A 21,667-nucleotide genomic window follows, 5' to 3' on the forward strand; every position below is an offset into this window, starting at 1 on the left:
TATTATATGATTTAAAATGATGATTTTGATGATAATATGTATTTTTATGATTTATTATAAAACTGTGTAATTTCTATTGTTAAAATGCTATTTTTGGAAGTTATGTTATTTTATGATTTTAAAAGAAAATAAAAATATTTTGAGGGATGTGAATTGACTGTGACATATGATATATGATTTGTGGGGGATCCGTTTATTTTGAGGACGGTGAACTTACAATTTTATGGGGATGTCGTGAGGGGAAAATGTCTCGGAGGGAGCCCATCAAGTGGAAAAGGTCCCAGAGAGAACCCCGACGATCGTATTTCCATGGTGGAGCCTAGTGCACACCCCCATGGGCCATGTGGAGCTGAAGACTGATCAGTCGACCGAAGGATAAAAGCTAGTCATTTTCAAGGATCAAACTTCATCCAAAATGATATATGATTGAAAGCTTATGATTAAAATGATTTTATGATATATGATTCATGATGATGATTAAAGTTATTTTTAAATGATTTTTAAAATGATTTATTTATGTTCAAAGCTTATTTTAAATTATTTTTAAAGGATTTATTTATACTTAAAGTTATTTTAAAATGATTTTATTATTTATGATTAAATGATTTAAATGATTTATTTATGTTGAAAAGCTATTTTAAATAAAAATATGATTTTTAATGCATGTGATTGTATATGTATTATTTGCTATCCATGTTTAGAACGTCCTTAGTCTTTAATCTTACTAGGTTTGTATGATGCATGATTTGATGATTTATGGGAGGCGCTAACGATTGAGTGGATCGAGTGCAGCAGTACACACCCGAGGGCCTTTATGTTTCCGTACTAGCTAGATAGATTTATGATTCAAAGATTTATGTTAATGATTTTATTAGAGATATTTATTATGATCTATGTTAATGTTAGTTGATCTATTTAAAGATCAATTTAGGAAGTTTTGGTTATTTGATAATTTAGGATTTATTTTATGCACTTGAGATTTCATATGTTAATTTATTATGATTGTTAGAAATGCTAAGTTATTTATTTTATAATTTTCGAGTTATGAATTATGATTAGAAAAAAAAATCGAGGTCGTTTCATGATTGGTTGAATGCAACCACCAAAACTAACAAATGTTTAACAGTAGCTTTACCAGATGAATGCTCGAATTTCATGCCGATTGCACACCTAAAACAAAATGATATGATCCGAATAATAAAATCGATAGATTTTCCCAATTCAGTGCTTTGATTAGCTGAAGAAAAAATAAACAAGAATGAAATAGTGGATAGATTTTGCGAGAATTTTATATGTCGTTGGACATCACACTAATATCTATAGGATGGAGTTTAATTCATTATGGAACTATACGATTGCCATACTTTCTTACCCATGACCAGAAAATTGATAAGTGTGGGGGAAATGCTATTTGGTTTTTTTGAAAAAAGGGTGGTAAAATTTTAATTTGAAACTTTAAAGTTGCGTTTGAATCGAAAGATTTCAATTTGAGAGAGGAAATATTTCACATGATTTCATTTAGTAAGAATTTGAAATCTATTGTATCAAGCTAATAATAAGTTAAAAATGTAAAGGTATGGATATTAAATCCATGGATTCCAAGAGTATTAGATGGATTTGAAATCCTTTATTGCACCGTGTAAATTTTTCATACAAATAATCAGCAAATACCTTCACAAAATAGGATCAACTGACAGAATTTCCTTCAATTTCAATCTCACACCTAATGCATCTCAAATTTCCCACAAAAAATTTCCAATTTCGCTGCTTGATGCAATCTTCTACGACCAACACACGTGCAAAATATATATTCATCCCCCCAATCAAAATTTTCTTGCATCAACACTGGGTATGTTATAAATTAACGAGGTGACACCAACAGACATGCATGTATGTTATCAATTCAACATCATCATTGGCTACTGATTACCAATCTTGCGTCACACCATAAGCTACTTCTCATTTGACGCACATAAATAACAACACAAATACGAAACTAAAACAAAATTATTAATCTCATCAAACTAAATTAACCAACTACCCACCCCCTATACTAAAATCATGCAGTGTCCCCATTCACTAGACTGTAGCTTAGACAAACGAAAACGACACGATTGTAACATGCTAAACAAAATGCAAAAATAAAAAAAAAAACAAAAACAAAATAACATAAAAGGAAAAATAAAACTCCCCTCAATGATCATCATCGTCCTCCATGTCTGGTGGTGGCACTCCGGCCTCATGGTCATGTGGAAAAGCATATTGAAACTAGAATGTAGGGGGAAATGCCAGCGGTGGTGGTGGGTAGTTTGATGGATTAATGCCCATCTATGTGGCCACCCCTCTCAGCAGAGAATCCATCAAGGTCTGATAAGCGCTGCTCACCATCTGATATTGTGACTGGTGGTTTGCGCAAGCACATAACTCATCAATCCTCTGACTGTTAATGAATTTATGGGGTGGTGGACATGGTGATGCTGGCTGCGCCTAAGAGCTGACCCCGACCCAAGTGGTCCAAATTCATCCAACTTGTTCTTCCAGCTCGAATCATCTACTGACCTCATCGACCGCAACCACTCATCATCATCATCATCATGAAATTCAATGCCAACATTGGTGCATAGTTCAGTGATGATCGCGGGGAAGTACAATGTCACATTGATTTTGTTGATGCTCAGATTAATTTGAGGAAAAAAAAAAGTTTTCCCACATTTATTTGGATGTGAGTCATCAACGCATACAGATCGCCGTCCGATTTTTCTGTACTTCACTCATGTGCCCCACCGGCATCCTCTGCTTTGCAAGAAACACATACCACAAAGTAGGATCAATCTTCAAAAACTTCTCTCCAAAACAAGTGTACGTACAGGTGTCTTCCACTTCGATCCCAGATAGCAAATAGTTTGAATATAGCATTCATAGTCCGGATCTGCTATCCACGCTTCAAAGATTGTGTCATCAACTTGTGGTGTACCTAATAGCTTATTGATAGTTTTGGAATCATACGACACCAAGTGGCCCCTAACAAATGCTTTACAATCTCGACGTTCTGCAGCATTTGCGTAAAATTCATGGACCACCACCACCACCACCACAGCAGCTTTAGGAGGTTCGCAAATTTTTTCCCAACCCCTGCTCACAAATTGATCTTTTGACCACTATAAAGTTATTCGTCAATTGGAACCCAAGCTTCTAGCCTCATCATTAGCAAATTTGCCTTACGTATTAGAGGATGAGGAAGAAGCGTTGTTACCTTTGCTTGCTTCGATGCCATGGATGACAGACTAGAGTAAGGTCGCCGGAAGAAAACTTGAAGGTGACCAGAAAGTGTACGGAAACTGCCGGGGAGTGTGATTGTGTTGTCGAAGGATATAGCGATAGTCCACGAGATTTCTGAAATTTTGAGAGGATAAACGAGAGAATTTAGAGAGAAAATTGAAAGAGGGTTTAGAGTGAAATGTGGGAGAAAGAAAGCAAATGAGAGGGAAAAAGGGGTTGCACAGCGCGCTTAGGGTGGATGTTTTGGAACCGGATTGACTCCAATTTGTGGCTAAACTGTGCCACCAATATAATGCTTCAATATCTAGGAATTGACCGTAATGGTCCCATATTTTCCATCTTCGAGCGTTATGGCAACTGATGGGAACAACTTGGCAATCACAACTGGTCCCAACCATCTCGACTTGAGTTATCCTAGAAACAGCCTCAACCTAGAGTTATAAAGCAAAACTGCTTCGCCATCCTTGAAATTTCTCAGTGTGATGTGTTCGTCATGTGCCTTTTAAATTCGTTCTTTGTATGTCAATGCCAGATCGTAGGCTTGACTTCTAAATTCATCCAATTGGTGAAGTTGCAGCAACCACTTTTCACCTATAAGAGCAAAATCAAAGTTCAATGCTTTAGTTTTGCAATAAGCTCTATGCTCTAACTCAACTGGTAGACGACACCGTTATCAAATAGTGACTTATATAGTGTAGTGCCTATATGTGTTTTGAATGCAGTTCGATATACCCATATTAGCAGCATCTAACCTCAAAGACCTATCTTTCCGACTCATGCTCACTAATTTTTCCAAAATTCTCTTGATTTTACGATTATAAACCTCAACTTGCCCACTCGTTTGGAGATGATATGGAGTGGAGGCCTTGTGTGTGACATCATATTTGCTTAGTAATTTCTTAAAAAGTTTGTTGCAAAAATAGGTGTCATCATCACTGTTGATTGCTCGATGTGTACCAAATCGATTAAAAAAAAGTCGTTAGAAATTTCAACACCACTTGAGCATCATTCGTCACACAAGCCTCCGCTTCTATCCCATTTAGACATGTAACCAACCGCCAATAAAATTCATTTTTTTGTAAAAGAGACAAAAAAGGGTCTTATGAAGTTTATTCCTCATACATCGAACACTTAACACTCAATGATGTTATTCAATGACATTTCATGAAGATTAGAGATATCACATGTCCTCTGTCATTTATCGCAAAGTGAGCATCTTTAAAAAAAATAGATCAATAAAAGCCACATTCAAGTGTCTTAGACGATGTTCTAATTGATTCAAAGTGACAACCTATCTCACGATCATGACAGTGGCTCGGAATCTATTCCATTTCTTCCTCCGCTACACATTTTATCATGGAATATGCACAAATTCTGAGCAAAAATGATTTATTCTAAAAATAATATTTCACGTCAGAAAGAAATTTATGAAATATCAAAAGTGGAAATAATAATAAATAGTATAAAAGTGTTACATAATTATATAATTTAATAAAATAAATATTTTTTTTTAAAAAAATGAGAAAAATAGGAGGAACTATATATAGTAAGTGGGAATATTATGCAAAATTTTTATTTAATATTCTTATACCTCTTTTGTAAGGTTACATAAATGAGGTTCAAATTTTGTATTCTATACATTGAATTTTATTACTATTTTCTTCATTTATGAAATATATATATATATATATATATATATATATATCAATTATCGTAAATATTAATTAAGAAATAAAATAGAAAAAATAACGAAGAAATTTATGACATATCACAAGTAATATTTCTAATCTTTCTTCATCATTTATAATGTATAACGTTTTATTTATTTTGGAAATATTTATTTGTAGATATTAATTATGATTTTATTAAAACGGGAATAAATCCAAAAAGAATGAATGCTTAAACAGAGAGGTGTTTCAAATATCAAAGAAATTATACCAGAACGGCAAGCATTTGGTATGCAGCAAAATGTGTGAATTTTAAGCCAAAATTCCCGCAAAGACACGTTCTTTGCTTCCTCTAAATATGGCAAGGAGAAGGAATTGACGTTTCTTTGCATTTGCCACACCCCATTAATTGTGTAATTTATTGTTAAATCCTCCATTTTCGAGGAAAAGATTGATTGTTCAAAGAAAATATTAAAGAAGATTACTAGAATTAGCTCTGATTCTATTTTATGTATTGTATACATGCATATACATGTTCACACTCCACACTCTCTCTCCAGCACTCACAAACCTCCACAGACATACTTTTGTTGTCTGAGGTTTATTTTCGAGATTTTTAAGGATTGATTGATGATTGATTTTCTTGAACCATTTTGTGGGTACCAAGAAATTTGATTTGTTTTACCACCTATTTTCCCCTTTTAAACGATGGATTGGATCCCATGTCCGTTTACTGTCAAGAACAGATTCTTGGATTTAATCTTGGTTGCATCACTCATCTTTAGCACTGATTTAGTCTCAAGAACATGTGAGTTCTTGTTTTTCTGCCTGAAATTTTTGGATTTTGCATTATGAAATAATGGATTGATTGTGGGTTTATGATCCTTGAGTGTTTCATTATGTTGAGTTTTCAGTAATAATGCAGATGGTTATGATCCATTGGATCCCAATGGGAACATTACTATCAGGTGGGATGTCATCCTAGACTCGGGTGATGGTAAACAATATGTAAGTCTACCAGTTCAAGCACAAAAAATGGAAAAAGAAATGTATTTTATTGGTTTCATTGGATTCTATTTGTTACACCTCGAGTACCATGTCTGAATTTAAGATTTGGTTACTGAGGTTAATGATGTGATCACAACAAATTAATCGTAAGTCGACTTAAGGTAGTTTAGGGATGACACATATATGACACAGTACCAAGGAAGAGAAGGATAGATCATGTTTGAGTGAAATAGTTTTCTTGTTTTCCAGGTACATTTGTGGATAGTAAACTTCCAATTATTTCGACACGTAGAATTCCCGGGATGGAAGCTAAGCTGGGAATGGCCGGGGGATGAGGTTATATGGTCGATAAAAGGAGCTGAGGCAACTGAACAAGGGAACTGTTCTGCATTCAAAGTAAGCCAGCCGCCTCATTGCTGTGAAAAGGAGCCAACTATAATAGATCTTTTGCCTGGTGCCTCATACACCAATCAAGCACAAAATTGTTGCAAAGGGGGAGTGCTTTCATCTATGATTCAAGATCCCGCAAAATATATTGCTGGTATTCAGATGGAGATTGGAAGTTCTGGAACTGATGGTCATGTGCCACAAGTACCTCAGAATTTTTCACTTGGACTTCCTGGATATACATGTTCAAGTCCGGTCCAGGTCCCACCTACTAAATTATTTGAAGATCAAGGACGTAGAAGGAAACAAGCGATCGGTAAGTGCAGACATGGAATTTGTTCGTGAAAGCATGTACTTGTTGTGGCTTGTGAGGGTGTGGATCTAGCAGGGATGCGATCTGGGCAGCTTTTCTAGTCCCTTTTGATATGAGAAGCTTTTCTCAGCCCTTCACTTCACAATTTTTAAGATTTTTTCGTTAGTGCAAATAAAGTTCTATTGTCGAGCAACAACAACCATCTCCGCTGTTTTGTGTGGCTGTCTATCCGGCACAGGGGTTCAAATGTTACCATTACAGTTCAAGATATCTGTGTTGCACCTTCTTGTAGTTTATAGTACATCAGAAAGCCCTTAGTCCTAAATTAACATCAAAGCTAGACATGTATTCGATTTATATGTGTTGCAAATTGGAGCAATTGTTGTCCGGGGATTGTTGACTGTTATAATTTGTTCCTAGGTGTATTCTTTGATCTCCTATGTTGATAATAATAAAAACTCTGACAATATTTGGTGTAAATTTCTTGCAGCTACATATAATGTGACCTGCTCTTACTCCCAGTTCCGAGCTGCATCTGCACCAACATGTTGTGTTTCATTGTCAGCATTTTACAACGAGACTATCGTCCCTTGCCCAAAGTGTAGCTGTGCTTGCCAAGGACAAAATGTATCATCTTGCCTTAGGTAATTTTATATAAAAAAAATATCGACTACCCTCGGTGGTGTAAATTTATACTAAAAACACCATCCATTCTCTGTAGGCCAGGGGACTTACCTCCAGTGCTGCAGTTACAACCCAACGAACAACCAAGGCCAGTAGTGAAGTGTTCTCACGATATGTGCCCCATTCAAGTGCATTGGCATGTAAAGCAGAGTTACAAACAGTATTGGAGAGTGAAAATCACGATTACGAATATGAACTATGTCAAGAATTACAGCCAGTGGAACTTGGTGGTGTTGCACCCTAATCTCAAAAATGTTACACAAGTTTTCAGTTTCAACTACAAGCCACTCAACCAATATGGCAACATAAGTAAGTATACTTGATCTTTTCTTGATAGAACGATGTTGGGACAGGAATTTGTGTTCCTTTTCTCCCAGGCCGCCAAGCTCCCCAGATTCAAATTCCGCCATTAGTTTTGTGGGAATAAAAAAACGGTGACATAAAACATGAATCTTGCTTTTAATTTTATCTATTTTCTTGTTTCCTGCTTATCAGTTACTTATATAATCATTCCGCTTACACGGTGTAGTAACATAAATATCTCCCGTTAGGGAACATGCGATAGCAAAAAAGCTCCCACCCCTTATAGAAAAATACTCATATATCGATTTTTTTTCCAGATGACACAGGAATGTTTTATGGGATTGATCATTACAATGATATGCTACTACAAGCAGGTGTAAAAGGCAATGTGCAGACAGAAATGCTGATGTACAAGGATCCTGAAATTTTCACATTTAGAGAGGGGTGGGCATTTCCAAGGAAGATTTCTTTCAACGGCCAGGATTGTGTAATGCCTTCACCAGATGATTATCCAAGGCTCCCAAATTCATCTCATTTTAATGCACCATTATCAACCTTACTCATGGCTTTCTCACTTTTATTGTTTCTACTGAAAATATAAGTACTGTCATAAATTATTTCAATTTTATGGATGCTTATTTAGAGATTTATTTGAATTATGAGACTTACATATAGAGTTCAATTCCATGGATGCTTATTTAGAGATTTATTTGAATTATGAGACTTACATATAGAGTTCAATTCCATGGATGCTTATTTAGAGATTTATTTGAATTATGAGACTTACATATAGAGTTCAAATAAAGATATATAATATATATCTAACATACATATAAATATACCACTTTCAATTGTAAATTTTCTTATATGTCCTTGTTCATTTAAGTTGGCCAATTAAATTATTAGGTTATCTTAAGGATTTTTTGTAATTAATTGTCCATCTTAAATGAATTTGGACATTAATACACATTCCTCTATATTTCTTAAATTTTATGCCAAAAAAATTATTTTTTTACATTTCCTTGTTCATTTAAGTTAACAAATTAAATTAATATGTTTTTTTAAGGGTTTTTTTTTTGATTCATTGTCCATCTTAGATAGATTTGGATATTAATTCACATTCTTCTTTATTTTCTAAACTTTATGTAAAAAAATTATTTATTTATATTTCTTATTCAATTTTTGTGATTCATTGTCCATTGTTTATGTGTACTCTATTTAAGTAAATTTTAGTTTTGATTTTGGTAAAATTCACTATTCTGTTAATTTTATTTTTATTGTTTTTTTCATTTTGAATGATATTTGAATGAAAAATATTTTTGCTGATTTATCATTTAAGAGAGCTGTATTATGTCGCGAATTGAAAAATGTAATATAAATAAGTGAATATATATGATTTATTGTCATGATATATTTTTATGCATTGTGTTTTGATATATTTAGATTGATAAATACTTATAAACATGATGTTATTCAAACGACTTTAAACATTATCTAATTCCCGTGATTATATTTTTCATTATTAGTCACCTACGTGCATAGCACGTGTACATTCCTAGTATATATATATACACTAGTAAATTACTGAAGTTATTGTAAATCTAGACCCAAACTGTTTGATCATTATCACCTTTAGATCTTGACCCGAAAGTTTGGCTGGTTGCTCGCTCCACCAGGAAACTAATTGATTCAGACTGATTCCATGTGTACGTCCATATGACCACGTTACAGGAAGAACAAACTGCATGATATGCTCGAATATATGATAATTAGATTTTGGTTGAAACAGCAGAAAATGATTTACAATAACCGGTGAAGAGTTGCAATAAACTGACAAACATAGTTTTTACTAGGAATGTACACGTGCGATGCACGTAGGTGACTAATAATGAAAAATATAATCACGAGAATTAGATAATGTTTAAAGTCGTTTGAATAACATCATGTTTATAAGTATTTATCAATCTAAATATATCAAAACACAATGCATAAAAATATATCATGACAATAAATCATATATATTCACTTATTTATATTACATTTTTCAATTCGCGACATAATACAGCTCTCTTAAATGATAAATCAGCAAAAATATTTTTCATTCAAATATCATTCAAAATGAAAAAAACAATAAAAATAAAATTAACAGAATAGTGAATTTTACCAAAATCAAAACTAAAATTTACTTAAATAGAGTACAAATAGACAAACGTCAAATAAAATTCTCTTAATTTACTAAATTATCATAATAATGTTAAAATAAAATCATTAAACTTGTTATTAAGGTAAATATCACTTTTGCTTTTGCTAACTTTTAACACACTGCGGATTTTATTTAATTTCTATGTTTTTTTAGAAGACATAAGATAATTAATTTTATATTAGAATCAATCATTTATAAATTAATATTGGTGATTAATAATTTAAGAGAAATAAAATTTTAACATAATACCACTCAAATAAATATATATAGTAAAAAACATATATAAATAAAATAATATGTAATAGTCAGTTAAAAAATTTTATATGTAAAATTGTAATATATAACAAATGATAATAAACTATAAATATAATTCATATTTATTATAAGGATTACATTGATTAAATTTTTTTTAAAGATTATATCATAAATTTAATTTAAAATTTAGGAAAAAAAAAGAAGAATGTGTATTAATGTCCAAATATATCTAAGATGGATAATGAATCACAAAAATTGACTAAGAAATGTAAATAAATAATTTTTTTACATTAAATTTAGAAAATGAAGAAGAATGTGAATTAATGTCCAAATCTATCTAAGATGGACAATGAATCACAAAAAAACCCTTGATTTAAGAAATAAAGAGAAATGTGTATTAATGTCCAAATTCATTTAAGATGGACAATGAATTACAAAAAAAACCCTTAAGATAACCTAATAATTTAATTGGCCAGCTTAAATGAACAAGGACATATAAGGAAATTCACAATTGAAGTGGTATATTTATATGTATAATATATGTTATATATATATTTATTTATTTATTAAAATTTCTATAAAGACATAATATTTCTACTATCTGTTTTTTATTATCAATTTTGGCCATGTACTATTTTTAAAATAAATGTTGGTACCCTTACTCAGAATAATTCAAGCTTTTAGGTAAGTACATTGTGAAAACTCACAGCTATATCCTTATAGTTTGTTGTTCAAGTTTTAGATCGTGTTTCGATTTCGTCCCCAAGGGTTAGTTTACAACGAAGAGTTGACAGTTTAATTTACATACATGGGATCACATAACTTCATCCTCCGCTCCAAATTGAACAATTTGCATCAGTAATCCCTAATTTCATCTCGCTATACATACATAGACCATAATTTCAATATTCAATTTTTGGGTGAAATTAGAGGTTATGAATGTATAATTCAATTCGGAGACAAAAAATGAAGTCACGTGATGTTCACGTGTGTTGGCCGTTAGCTAAAGCTAAACTAGTAGATGATACAAAATCGAAATACAATCTAAAAAAATTTGAGGGATATAATTAGCACAAACAAGACTAAAGGTACAAAACTAAGAATTAAGACAAACGATATGAATGTATATTTGAATTGCACCGAGAATTAAAATGGAATAAATGAATTTAGCAGTCAGGATAATAATATAACATAAAACAAGTATTTTTTTTTTCATCTAATTGTTAATACGAATAATAAGTGATACTATTTGAGTCTAGCAGCATATGCTGATATAAAATTTCACAGATTGAGAAATATTGATAAAAATTAAAATATATTAGTAAAAATAATCAAAACCAATTATCGTAGAATAATAATTACTAAAATTGATAGTTGTATAAAGGGTTAAAACTAAAATCATAGACTAAATATGAAAATTTGCATCGAATTGGTTGAAAAAGGGAGTATATGAATTACAATTTAATAAAACAATTTGGATATACATCAACAAGATCTCCGTAAAACACAGGAGGCAGGGTTTGCAAAGAGGGAACAATAATTGAATTTTAAGAAAATTATAAATGAAATTTCAAATATGTTTTATTTGATTTCCAAAATAGAGATTATAAATGTTTCTCCTTCTTTTTTGTTTTATAACACTTGCATGTGAGTACTGATGCCATGACAAGCAAATGAATGAAGAATTGTGAAGCATCATAAAATTTCTGAAAGACAACCTCAGCAAGAGGCCAATGAATAAGGGAAAGCAAATTCACAGATCACTGGCATCAAATGATGTTTCAACAATCACCTCAGGTGAGTCACCGGCCAGAACTACTACGTTTCTGGCAGACTACCAGACGCAGAATAGCCCTAAATTTAGCAGGTAAAACAGACAAATAAAGGGGGGTAGAAATCGATGCTTAAATAGGAAAACAAGCAAAGTTCATAGAACATGATGATAGAACAAGTCCGGCTATCATCCCATGTAAGGAAACTACTTAAGTCATAAGCATGTAGTCTAGGAATTGAAACACACGATAAAAGTCTGAATGGATCACTCTAGATATGAAGTTGTCAGGGTATAGAGTCACGACCAGAGCTCGGTTTCTTGTGTTTCAGAGAAAGATTAGAAAACTGTTGATCAAAATCTTTGCTGCTGGAACGTTGATGGCTGAAACATACCTCCTGCTGTTGTGGCAGTGAAGTTTGCTGCTGATACAAGCTTCGTAGTCTTCCAACTTCTCTCTCAAGCACTTCGTTCTCCACTGCAGAAACATCCAGAAAATTAAATTCAGAAGAATCATATGAACTTCCAACATGTAGATAAACTCATGCAAATTAAGAGTAGCCATTACAAATTTAAAGTGAAGCTTTGTTTACGATTAGAATGCCTCAACCTGTCAACAGCCTAACACAGAAATGCACCAGTTCATACCAGATGATTCTTCTTTCAAATTGCCTTTTCTTACTTTTGCGATTATTTTTCTTTGCATATACGAATTGCCAGCAAAAATAAAAATATAGTTTTGAAGTAATACAGGATTTGGTCGAAACAAGATTTGCGGAATACTTTGAATACAGCACCTAATTGATAACAGTTAGAAATAAAAATATATATATATTTCGGAATCACATTTGATTATACTAAGATTAGGATACACTAGTCAAAGAATTTTTATTGTTATTTAGTTACTGAATAGAATGATCATAATCTAAACTAAAAGAGTTCAGGAAGAGTTTTAGCCCTCAAAGTATTATCTTGCAGAAGTAGACTATCATGACCAAACCATGTAAATCCTATTCAGTGTTTCATTCTTTATTCAGTAAATTTCTACCACTAAAATTCAACAGTAGCCACCACCTATGAGAATAACTGAGACAAAAACTTACAATACTTGATGAGCTGCTCCTGAGCTAAACTTTTCAAGCGTTTCTTCAGTGCCTTATTCTCCATGCTTAAAATGAGATATTCCTGGTCATGGAATTTGAGCTCGGCATAGAGTTCAGAAATGTTCGCCTGGCATCATAAAATAACATGGTTGCATCAAGAACTTGTCGAATATGTAGTGTAAGATTACATGTTCAGATTGTCAGATCAGGTGAGAACTTGCCTGTAGAGCTTGGATGTTACTTTCAAGTTCAGCTATGTATTGAAGCTTTCGAACCCTTGAACGTTGAGCAAATTGCCTGCATTGGGAGGAAATTTATGCATGCCAATCCAGATTGTTCATATAAATTCATTTGACATCAGTGAAATTCAATGAAAAAACAGAGCTAAACACAATGATCAATGTAAACTAGTTTCATCAAACCACTAGAAACTTTTTCTAATAAATACAAGTCTTGGACAAGTTGTAATGGAAAAATAGCATTGCCAGATGAGATTTTTCATGAATATGATATTATCAATTATACTCTACATGCTTCTTTATTAGGTAACGGTGAGTTACTTACTGCTTGGCACATTTTGTGTCTGTTTCTGATGATAAAGACTTGGCCTGAGATGCTTCCTTTTTCTCATAGACACCTTTCGCATCCTGTGGACCAGTTTTAACGGGATCTTGTTTCTCAATTGATGGAGATGAATTACTATCAGTATCTTGCAAAGCGCACAATGAACCTACATTGGGAACAACGGGATTGCTCCTAAGAGGAAGATGCCCACGAGCAGTTGCAAATGAAAGCAAAGGTGTATCCCACTTCTTGTTCATGATTATTCCCGAAGAAATAGGGTCTGTATAAAAAGACCTGAGTTGCATATCACTATTAATATCAATATCTTGAGATCCCCATGAAGACAATGGAGATAAATTTTTTAATTTGTTATCATCTTGACCAATGTAATTCATGCTTCCAACATGATTTGTGTCTATATATGCAAAGGAATCACTCGATGAGCGGCGATGACCTCCTTTACATACATGGGTCTCTGGCTCATTAAGGAGATCATCAAGCCATGATGGTTGTTCTTCCATTGAAACACTTTCCGAAGAAGTGCGCTGATGGTGGGAATTTGCACCCCTCGGCTTAGGAATAGCTTTTGAACCAATGGTTGAACTAGGGATGTACTCAGTAAATCCTGGAGGTATGCTAGGGAATGGACTTTTAGGGGGTAGTAAGGATATATTTCCGTTGTACATCATACTTCTAATGGTGGAGGGTCCCTTGGAATTCGCCATAAATGAAGCTGGTTCCTGTAACAGATGTTGATTATATAATTGTGAGTATATTTTAAGAAAGAAAAGTGATAAAGCAAGAGTTTTATGCAAAATACACTATCTCAAATTGATCATAAATTATAATAAAAAAAGAAAAGCATCAAGAAAATGAAACAAGCCCAACAAAATGCAAAATTACTCATTTATCATGAAAAAGGAAGATTCAGTAAAATAAGATGTTCTTATTCACAAAATAAACCTCCTGCACCCAACCGAAGACTCCTGCCATGCTTAAGAAAGATCATTCAGAAAAAAGGGTAACTGCACGTTGCCGGGATAAGATCAACACGGGAATTGTTTTATAATTGTTCTCAACCTCGAAATAGGAAAACGCGTTTTAGCACTGCCATAAACACTACTATAAAACTGAAAGTGGCGTCTGCTCTGAGGCCTCCAGACTTCCTCTGGTGGGAGTAAGGATGACAATGAATCAAGTTTGCTAGTACCGAAAACCCGACCCATTAATATTATACAAGACTCATATCCATCCGACCCATACTCGAAGTTGAACGGGTTTGAACAGGCAAATCCGTAAGAAAATTATATGCAAAACATTTTTGACATTTTATTTTTATTAGTATATTTATGGCAAAATTAGATAAAATTGGGACTTATAGTCTTTCTTATAACAAAACCAACACAATCAAATTAACTAGCTAGTAACTTTTGTTTCCTCGGGATATTATTCATAAAATCATTTTTTCTAATCAAATATATTATAACAAGTTGATAAATCGTCAACATTTGAATAATTAACCAAAAAAATTACACAAAGCTATTGAATGACATAGTTTAATATATTCCCACAAGAGTAGAATGGGTCGTATAGTATCATTATCCACATTTAATAAATTAAAATATTTGCTAAAGCAGGTCAGATCTGAATTGGGTCCAATAAAACCCGTTACCCGACCCAAATTCATACGGATAGAAAAACCAATACCCTTACCAGCCCCAGTACCAATTTAATATACCCAATGCCACTCCAAATATAACGCGTCCTGTCGGATCCGGGTCTTACCCGAACCCGTTGTGACCCGAACCCGTTGTCATCCCTAAATGGAAGTGACAACAATGCTGGGAGATACCTCATCTAGAGAGGCGCAGAACAGTTAAAAATTAAGGATTTCAAGCTTAAGCTAACAATAAATATTGTGGAAGCATCATGAATCCAAATTCCATAAAATTAAGGTGAAAGCATACTTTACTTTGAATGCTACAAAATATTTATGGCATTCATAAGCATCTGACATTTGGGGAATCAAACAGAATGTGTCTCATTCAAATGGTCATTCATCATTCAGTAAGTGTGCTGAGCCTGAAATTTATAAATGTTAGTATTATTTCTGACTGAAAATACCTCAATAATATTACCACAATAGAAAGTGACCTTTTTCATAAGACAGTCATAGATAAAAAAAATAAAAAAACTTCTTAATCTTATCGTCTTTCACCAGTTGCAAGCGGTATTAAATCAAATTTGAAAGTTCGCCCCTTTTTCTCAGTCACATTCAGTGTTCCAAAATTCGGCCTAGGCGCTAGGAGCCGGTCAACCTTACCTAAATAGTCTGCCATCCTAGGAGTTCGAAAAATTACAATTTTTTGGGCTTATTTTTGAAAAGTTTCTTGGGATTTTAATTTAAATTAAAAGCCAAAAGCCTAATAAAAAAAGGAAAAATATTTTTTTATAGGTTTTAAACCAAAGTCTAATAAGAAATGCGATTTGTTGATTTTTCCTGATACACCAAACTTCATATTATTATGTTGATACCGTGACATCGTGCAATCCGCCTAGCGGCGCCTAATCTCCGCCTAGACGGTCTAGGCACTAGGCGTTGATCTGGCTCCTGACTAGCGCCCAACGAATTTTATAACTTCTGTCACATTCGTTCATAACATGGATTTACTTACGCATGCCAATCAAACTCGGGAACAAGCATTGAATTACCAGTTATGGGGTGAATGGGAAATAAATGAATGCTATCCTCCGATAATTGCAAATAAAGATCATGGAAATAGCATAAATAACAAATATACCAACACGACGAATTGAAGAACAAAATGATTTAGTTATGCCTTTCCTCAGAAGTCTTCTTCATCTTCTTCATTTTCCTGCACAATAACTTCTCTCTACTTTACCTTTTTTTGATATTTTTCACCACCTTCCTCTCTCGCTCTTTATAGAGAAAGGAGTAAATGCATGGGATAGAGTTTTTGCCAACCCAGCATGAGATGTTTGTGTCGTTTTTACCGTCTTTTTTACCGTTTTATGCTTTTTCAACAAAAAAAGATTCTCGCACGACACGTGCCAATCCATACCCCCTGCCTCACCCCTAAAACGCATAGCATACACGAGCAAATCACATAACATGCATTGTTGTTGTGCATTACATTTTATAAATCCATTTTAGGGAGTGTTTGCAAACATTTTAAAAAAAAGTTATTCATAGCTTACAAAATATTAGTTTTGTGTGTTTCTTAAACTCATATTTTGCGTTAGCTTCTGCTTAATTTAATTGAAATCCAAAAGCTGGTTGGATGATGATTCTACAAAGTGATTCTGATAAAAAGATAATATTAGAGTTACTTGACGCTATCCCCACTTCTTATTTTCAACTTTTTACTTATGTTTTCAAACACTACTCATTTTTTATTTTTCTCCGCATCTTCATATTTCACATAAATTGACAAGATAAACACATGAGTTACTCTTACATGGGATAACTGATCCTAAATACAAGACTGATTAGGAAGCTTGACATGTAAAAGAATAGTCCTGGTTTTAAGTCTGAACCATCGGATAGTCATAATATGATTTTATGACCTAGAGTACCAGTAAAATTACATACTTGGGCCTAGAGGGTCTAGTGGGTTGGGCCTTAGCAATCCAATATGAAACAATACAAGGCCTCCTATATTGAAGGTTTATACAAGGAGAGGCCACGAATGGTGGGAGAGAGAGAGAGAGAGGAGCAAATGTAAAAGGGAGGGGGGAATGGAATAAAATGGGTTTTGATCAATATTCTTAGTTTTCATTGTGTTGGCTCCGTGAGTAAGATATGAGTTGTATCAGGTAACATTATTTGTTTAGCTAGTCCATTTTCAACAGATTTAGAAGTTAGAACACATACAAAGTCTCAATGCAGCAATGAGGTAGGACGGGGATATTTTTGCTCTCAATACGTTCATCCTGCAGAAATAAGACTTGTTTATTTTGTCAAAGAGTGGTTCTCCCTCGCCTATGCTGAATCCAATAATGGTAAAAAGGTCAACTACATTTACCTTGTACACCCCAATCCATAAATTAAGTAAATCATGAAGTTTACTTCATCGGCTAAATCATCTTCTATATAAGCAGCAGTCACTGAGTCATATTCAATTATAACAGCATCTCTAAAAAAATTCAAGAGGAAAACGAAAAATGGATGTTTAATTACATATTTTAAAAGCTCAGCCAGACCCTCACTAGAATTAATCAAATGCCAATTTTAGAACAAAAGACACAGCAAACAAATAGGCAGTAAATGTGTCTCTCCATGAACTCTTTGGCTTAAATTTAAAGCCTCAAACGGAATCTACGGAATTATACCACAACTAACATTCAAATTGTCACAGACATAATCCCATTCTGTAATGTGAACCTGAAACTTATTCAGTACCAATGACTGCAAAAGATTTGCGACTTACCAGGCTACGGAGAACTGAAAAAAACAAATATATTATTGAATAGAAAAAAAAAAACAAACAAACAAACCAGTCATCATATCATACTATCAAGATTATCAAGAACCCAATTATTCTACAACTCCAAGAAACACAAAATCAAGCTTGAATTAATTCCCCAACAAATCCCACTTCACAGTTCCACTGCTGATCACTCGTAGACACACACATAAGCAAACAGAGAGAGAACCTTTTCCAGCATCCACATTCTTCTCATAATCCCACCAACAATATTCGAAATTTAATCAAACAAAAAACAACCATATTTTATGGAACTCGGACCAAATTGATACAAAATTTGCACATGAAAGAAAGCTCACCTTCAAGAACCGCGAACAGGGATATCGACAATGTGATTTAGAATGAATCCAGAAACAGAAATTCTCAGTAACTCGACGAGTTTAGCTGGCCGCCTCTCTCTCTCTCTCCCTCTAAACTGGTAGCACCCAGTTGACGTTTACGCTGAAAAAGGTGTTAGGATTTTGGATTTGAGTTTCTTTGACAGCCCATTATGCGATGGTTTCGTTGTTTTTATGGCTTTTTGTGCTAATTTTTAACAATTTCAACGCAACACATTAAAAATACTCTCAAGCACAGCTCTTACAGTCTCCATGCTTTTGGTTGAAGATTATAAATTAAGTTCACTATGATACACCAAATCTGTCACTATATATAATATTACACTTCAAATTATATTATATTTGATTTTATTTATTGAGTCAAAATTGATTTGATAATTAATAATTAACTTGTTAGATGTGATGACATCTCTTATCTTTCCATCTTAATGCCAATAATATGTAGCTTATTATGTATCCAGAAAACATCCGCTATGTTATTTACTCAGATCATACGAGTCGTATATTTTATCGGGTTCACTCATTCGATGTGTCTGAATCCGATAGCCTAGCTTTGTTCGTGTCGTATGAGGAGTAATATACCCGGTGCAGCTGTAGACAGAGCCATAGATGGAAAAAATTCACAACCCATCTATAGTTGACAAATTGTTTACAAATCAAGAACAGATTTATGGAAACAACCCAATCAAGTAAAAATTAAATGCATTGGTTGGTTTGGTTGGCTAATGGAACATTTGTTCACAGCTGACTCTCACTAACACATACAGAGTGTCAAATGTACCAGCAGAATTTGGAGCCCAGTTGGGCACCACATCCCCCTTGTGAATGAAACTTTTTTGTTACATTTAATTTCCTCAAATGTTTGTTGATCTTTTATTACATGGTGTGTACATTTAGTAAAAGGAGCAAGCCATCGAAGCCAAATGGGTGGAGTTGTGTCTTTGTGAAGAGGGAATGAATAGTTGGGTGCAACTACTATATGAGAAGACATGAATTTGGTTTGGTCCCCACAATGTTTGAAACAAAGGTGTTTGCATAATATTTTGAGTTGCGGACGCGTCAGGTGTAAAGATGCATCAACTCGTGCGAAAAACAATAAAATCTAACTTCTATAAAACACAACAATTATGGATTGTAAACTTGAGCGTCCGTTGTAATCTCCTGACAAATACAATATTAGATAAAAGAAAATACAATAAAATTTGATGAAATAAAATCCAAACATGATTGTATATTTAAAAATCAGTAGGAATTACACAACATGAAATTATAATCAAATAGTGTTGAAATATGATTGAAAAATATTCATAATGCTAGATCATGAAACGAAAAAACCGAAAAAACATAAAAACAAATGCTTAAATTATGACTAAGATTTCTGCAGGGAATTGCCAGCGTTTTTGCAAGATGTGTATGTATGGTTCTGTGTTCTACCGACTAATTCTTTTTTCTTCAAAAATTATGAGTGGTTCTCTCATTCTTCCATGATTCATGATCTTCCCATGATTTAGCCCTTGATCTTCTCTTATATGCACGTCATCTGACCAGTTCAAAATAATTTGAATTCCTAATGGGCTCCTTATCTGTTTCTCGCTTCTTTCTTTTTGGACTTGAGTTCAATTAATTGGGCCTAATATAATTTTTGCTGCAAACAAATGCCCCTGCATGCATTCACCTATTGGGACACAATAACTTGTTATAATTCATATATTCCAACTTTTTTCAAAGTGAAGCCCATGAAGCCCAAGTTTAATTATAAAAGTTGGATCGTGAACTTGGGTAGTCAAACAAAGAGTAAGGTTCTGGGCCTTGCTCTAAATTCAAAATTTTGAAAGCCTGCCTTTTTCTTCTCCAAACTCTCATGCATATATCCTATTAAACATCGATTTGTTCACTTTTTTGAACACTCAGGTTCAAATCCACAAATTTCAGCCATTGAAATCCTAATTTGTTAACCTCCCCCAGAATTTGCAATCCATTTACTATCAGCTTTTCACTCCACGCCGTCACGGTCATTGCACCTTGTCCGTCAACCTTTTTCTTCAGCTTCCCCTCGAAACTGAAGAGCAAGAACACCTCTGATTACAATTTCCACATCATTCCATTCCCAAAATAATAGTAGATGGTGCTTCGAGGATGAAATGAACTGGTTTACATGGATCAGAACTCCGCCTAACAATACTTGTAAGTTGACAGATGAATTTACTACGAAAAATGGGCACAATGACGATATATTCCCCACAATAACATCCACAGGGACTACTGTAAATACAACAACAAAAATTTTTGTGGGGATTAGGTCTTTTTCATTTTTACCTGAACTTCCAAGCATCCTCACTAGTAATACATTCACTGCTGAGTCATTATCAATTAACACCCTAAAACCTAGCTTTTCATTCATGTGGGCTTTGATGTATAACGGTCTTATGTGCTTGGTCATGGCTGGTGCAGGCTTCTCGAGTATCACTTGTTTGGGCACGTTTGGGTGATCTTCTTTGATAATTACTCCTAAATTCATACGGGAAGTTTTTCTGTATTACCTTCCTTTGGAACTGATTCTTTGGGCACCAACTCCTCACTCTCTTCTTTCTCTATTTTAAACTTCTCTGGTATTATCATCGCTCATGTAGCACAATCTACTATGATATGAAACTTTCTCATACAAAATTTGATTGTTTTTCTTTCCTGATCATCTTCTACACTTAATAAGTCATCATCGTCGTCCACTAACTTATCTTCAGTAGTGGATCTGCCAAACTTGGACCTACTGTTGCGTGATTTCTTAATTGCTCGCAAGCGCACGACGTCAAGTTATAGTAAAATGTGTTTCTGAATAAAAGTGTTGATCCCACGAGGAGTGTGAACTAAAATTATATCAATGCTTGTAATTAAAATAGTCTCAACTTTATTTAGAAAAATTAAAAGAGATTTGGTTTACTTAAACGAATTAATTGAAAACAAATAAATAATCAAATCACCGAGTTGAGAAATAACAATGAGAGAAAATATATAGAGAAATGATTTCACCAAGTTTCCACGATGATTATTCCCGTTTAATTTATATTTATGAATTTCAATTATTTAATGACTAAGAACACTTAATTATTTTATTCCCCCTTTCCCAATTGACGAATAAATGTATCAATCAAACTTCAATTGAATTATTCCTAATAAAATCTAAGTTTAATTAATAAATGCAAACAATGTTCTTACTAAGCCTCGCTAAAGTTATACGCCTTCCGAACGATATAAACATTCAACGATGTGTCTCTAATGATCTATAA

General features: G+C 33.6%; 2 protein-coding genes across 3 annotated transcripts; one reads left to right on the plus strand and one right to left on the minus strand.

Annotated features, from left to right (window-relative positions):
- Positions 1-5,349: 5,349 nt before the first annotated feature.
- LOC142519897 (COBRA-like protein 6) lies at positions 5,350-8,309 on the plus strand. The gene is made up of 6 exons (XM_075622911.1): positions 5,350-5,754; positions 5,872-5,954; positions 6,204-6,657; positions 7,145-7,298; positions 7,376-7,647; positions 7,959-8,309. Exons 1-6 carry the CDS (start codon positions 5,655-5,657, stop codon positions 8,240-8,242), a joined length of 1,347 nt encoding a protein of 448 aa, XP_075479026.1. The 5' UTR covers positions 5,350-5,654; the 3' UTR covers positions 8,243-8,309.
- A 3,783-nt stretch (positions 8,310-12,092) lies between these two features.
- Positions 12,093-18,665, minus strand: LOC142519173 (uncharacterized protein At4g06598-like). Of its 2 annotated transcripts, XM_075622110.1 has the most exons (6): positions 18,345-18,665; positions 13,538-14,277; positions 13,195-13,270; positions 12,974-13,100; positions 12,266-12,348; positions 12,093-12,190 (listed from the first exon to the last, which is right to left on the minus strand). In XM_075622110.1, the coding sequence occupies exons 2-6, from the start codon at positions 14,260-14,262 to the stop codon at positions 12,158-12,160; spliced, it is 1,044 nt and encodes a 347-aa protein (XP_075478225.1). In that variant the 5' UTR covers positions 14,263-14,277; positions 18,345-18,665; the 3' UTR covers positions 12,093-12,157. The 2 variants fall into 2 exon arrangements, with proteins under 2 accessions (XP_075478225.1, XP_075478224.1); XM_075622109.1 differs by having other exon boundaries at positions 12,093-12,348; positions 18,345-18,664.
- Positions 18,666-21,667: the final 3,002 nt, after the last annotated feature.

This window comes from Primulina tabacum, chromosome 11, assembly GCF_025594145.1.
Source record: "Primulina tabacum isolate GXHZ01 chromosome 11, ASM2559414v2, whole genome shotgun sequence".
NCBI classification, from domain to species: Eukaryota; Viridiplantae; Streptophyta; class Magnoliopsida; order Lamiales; family Gesneriaceae; genus Primulina; species Primulina tabacum.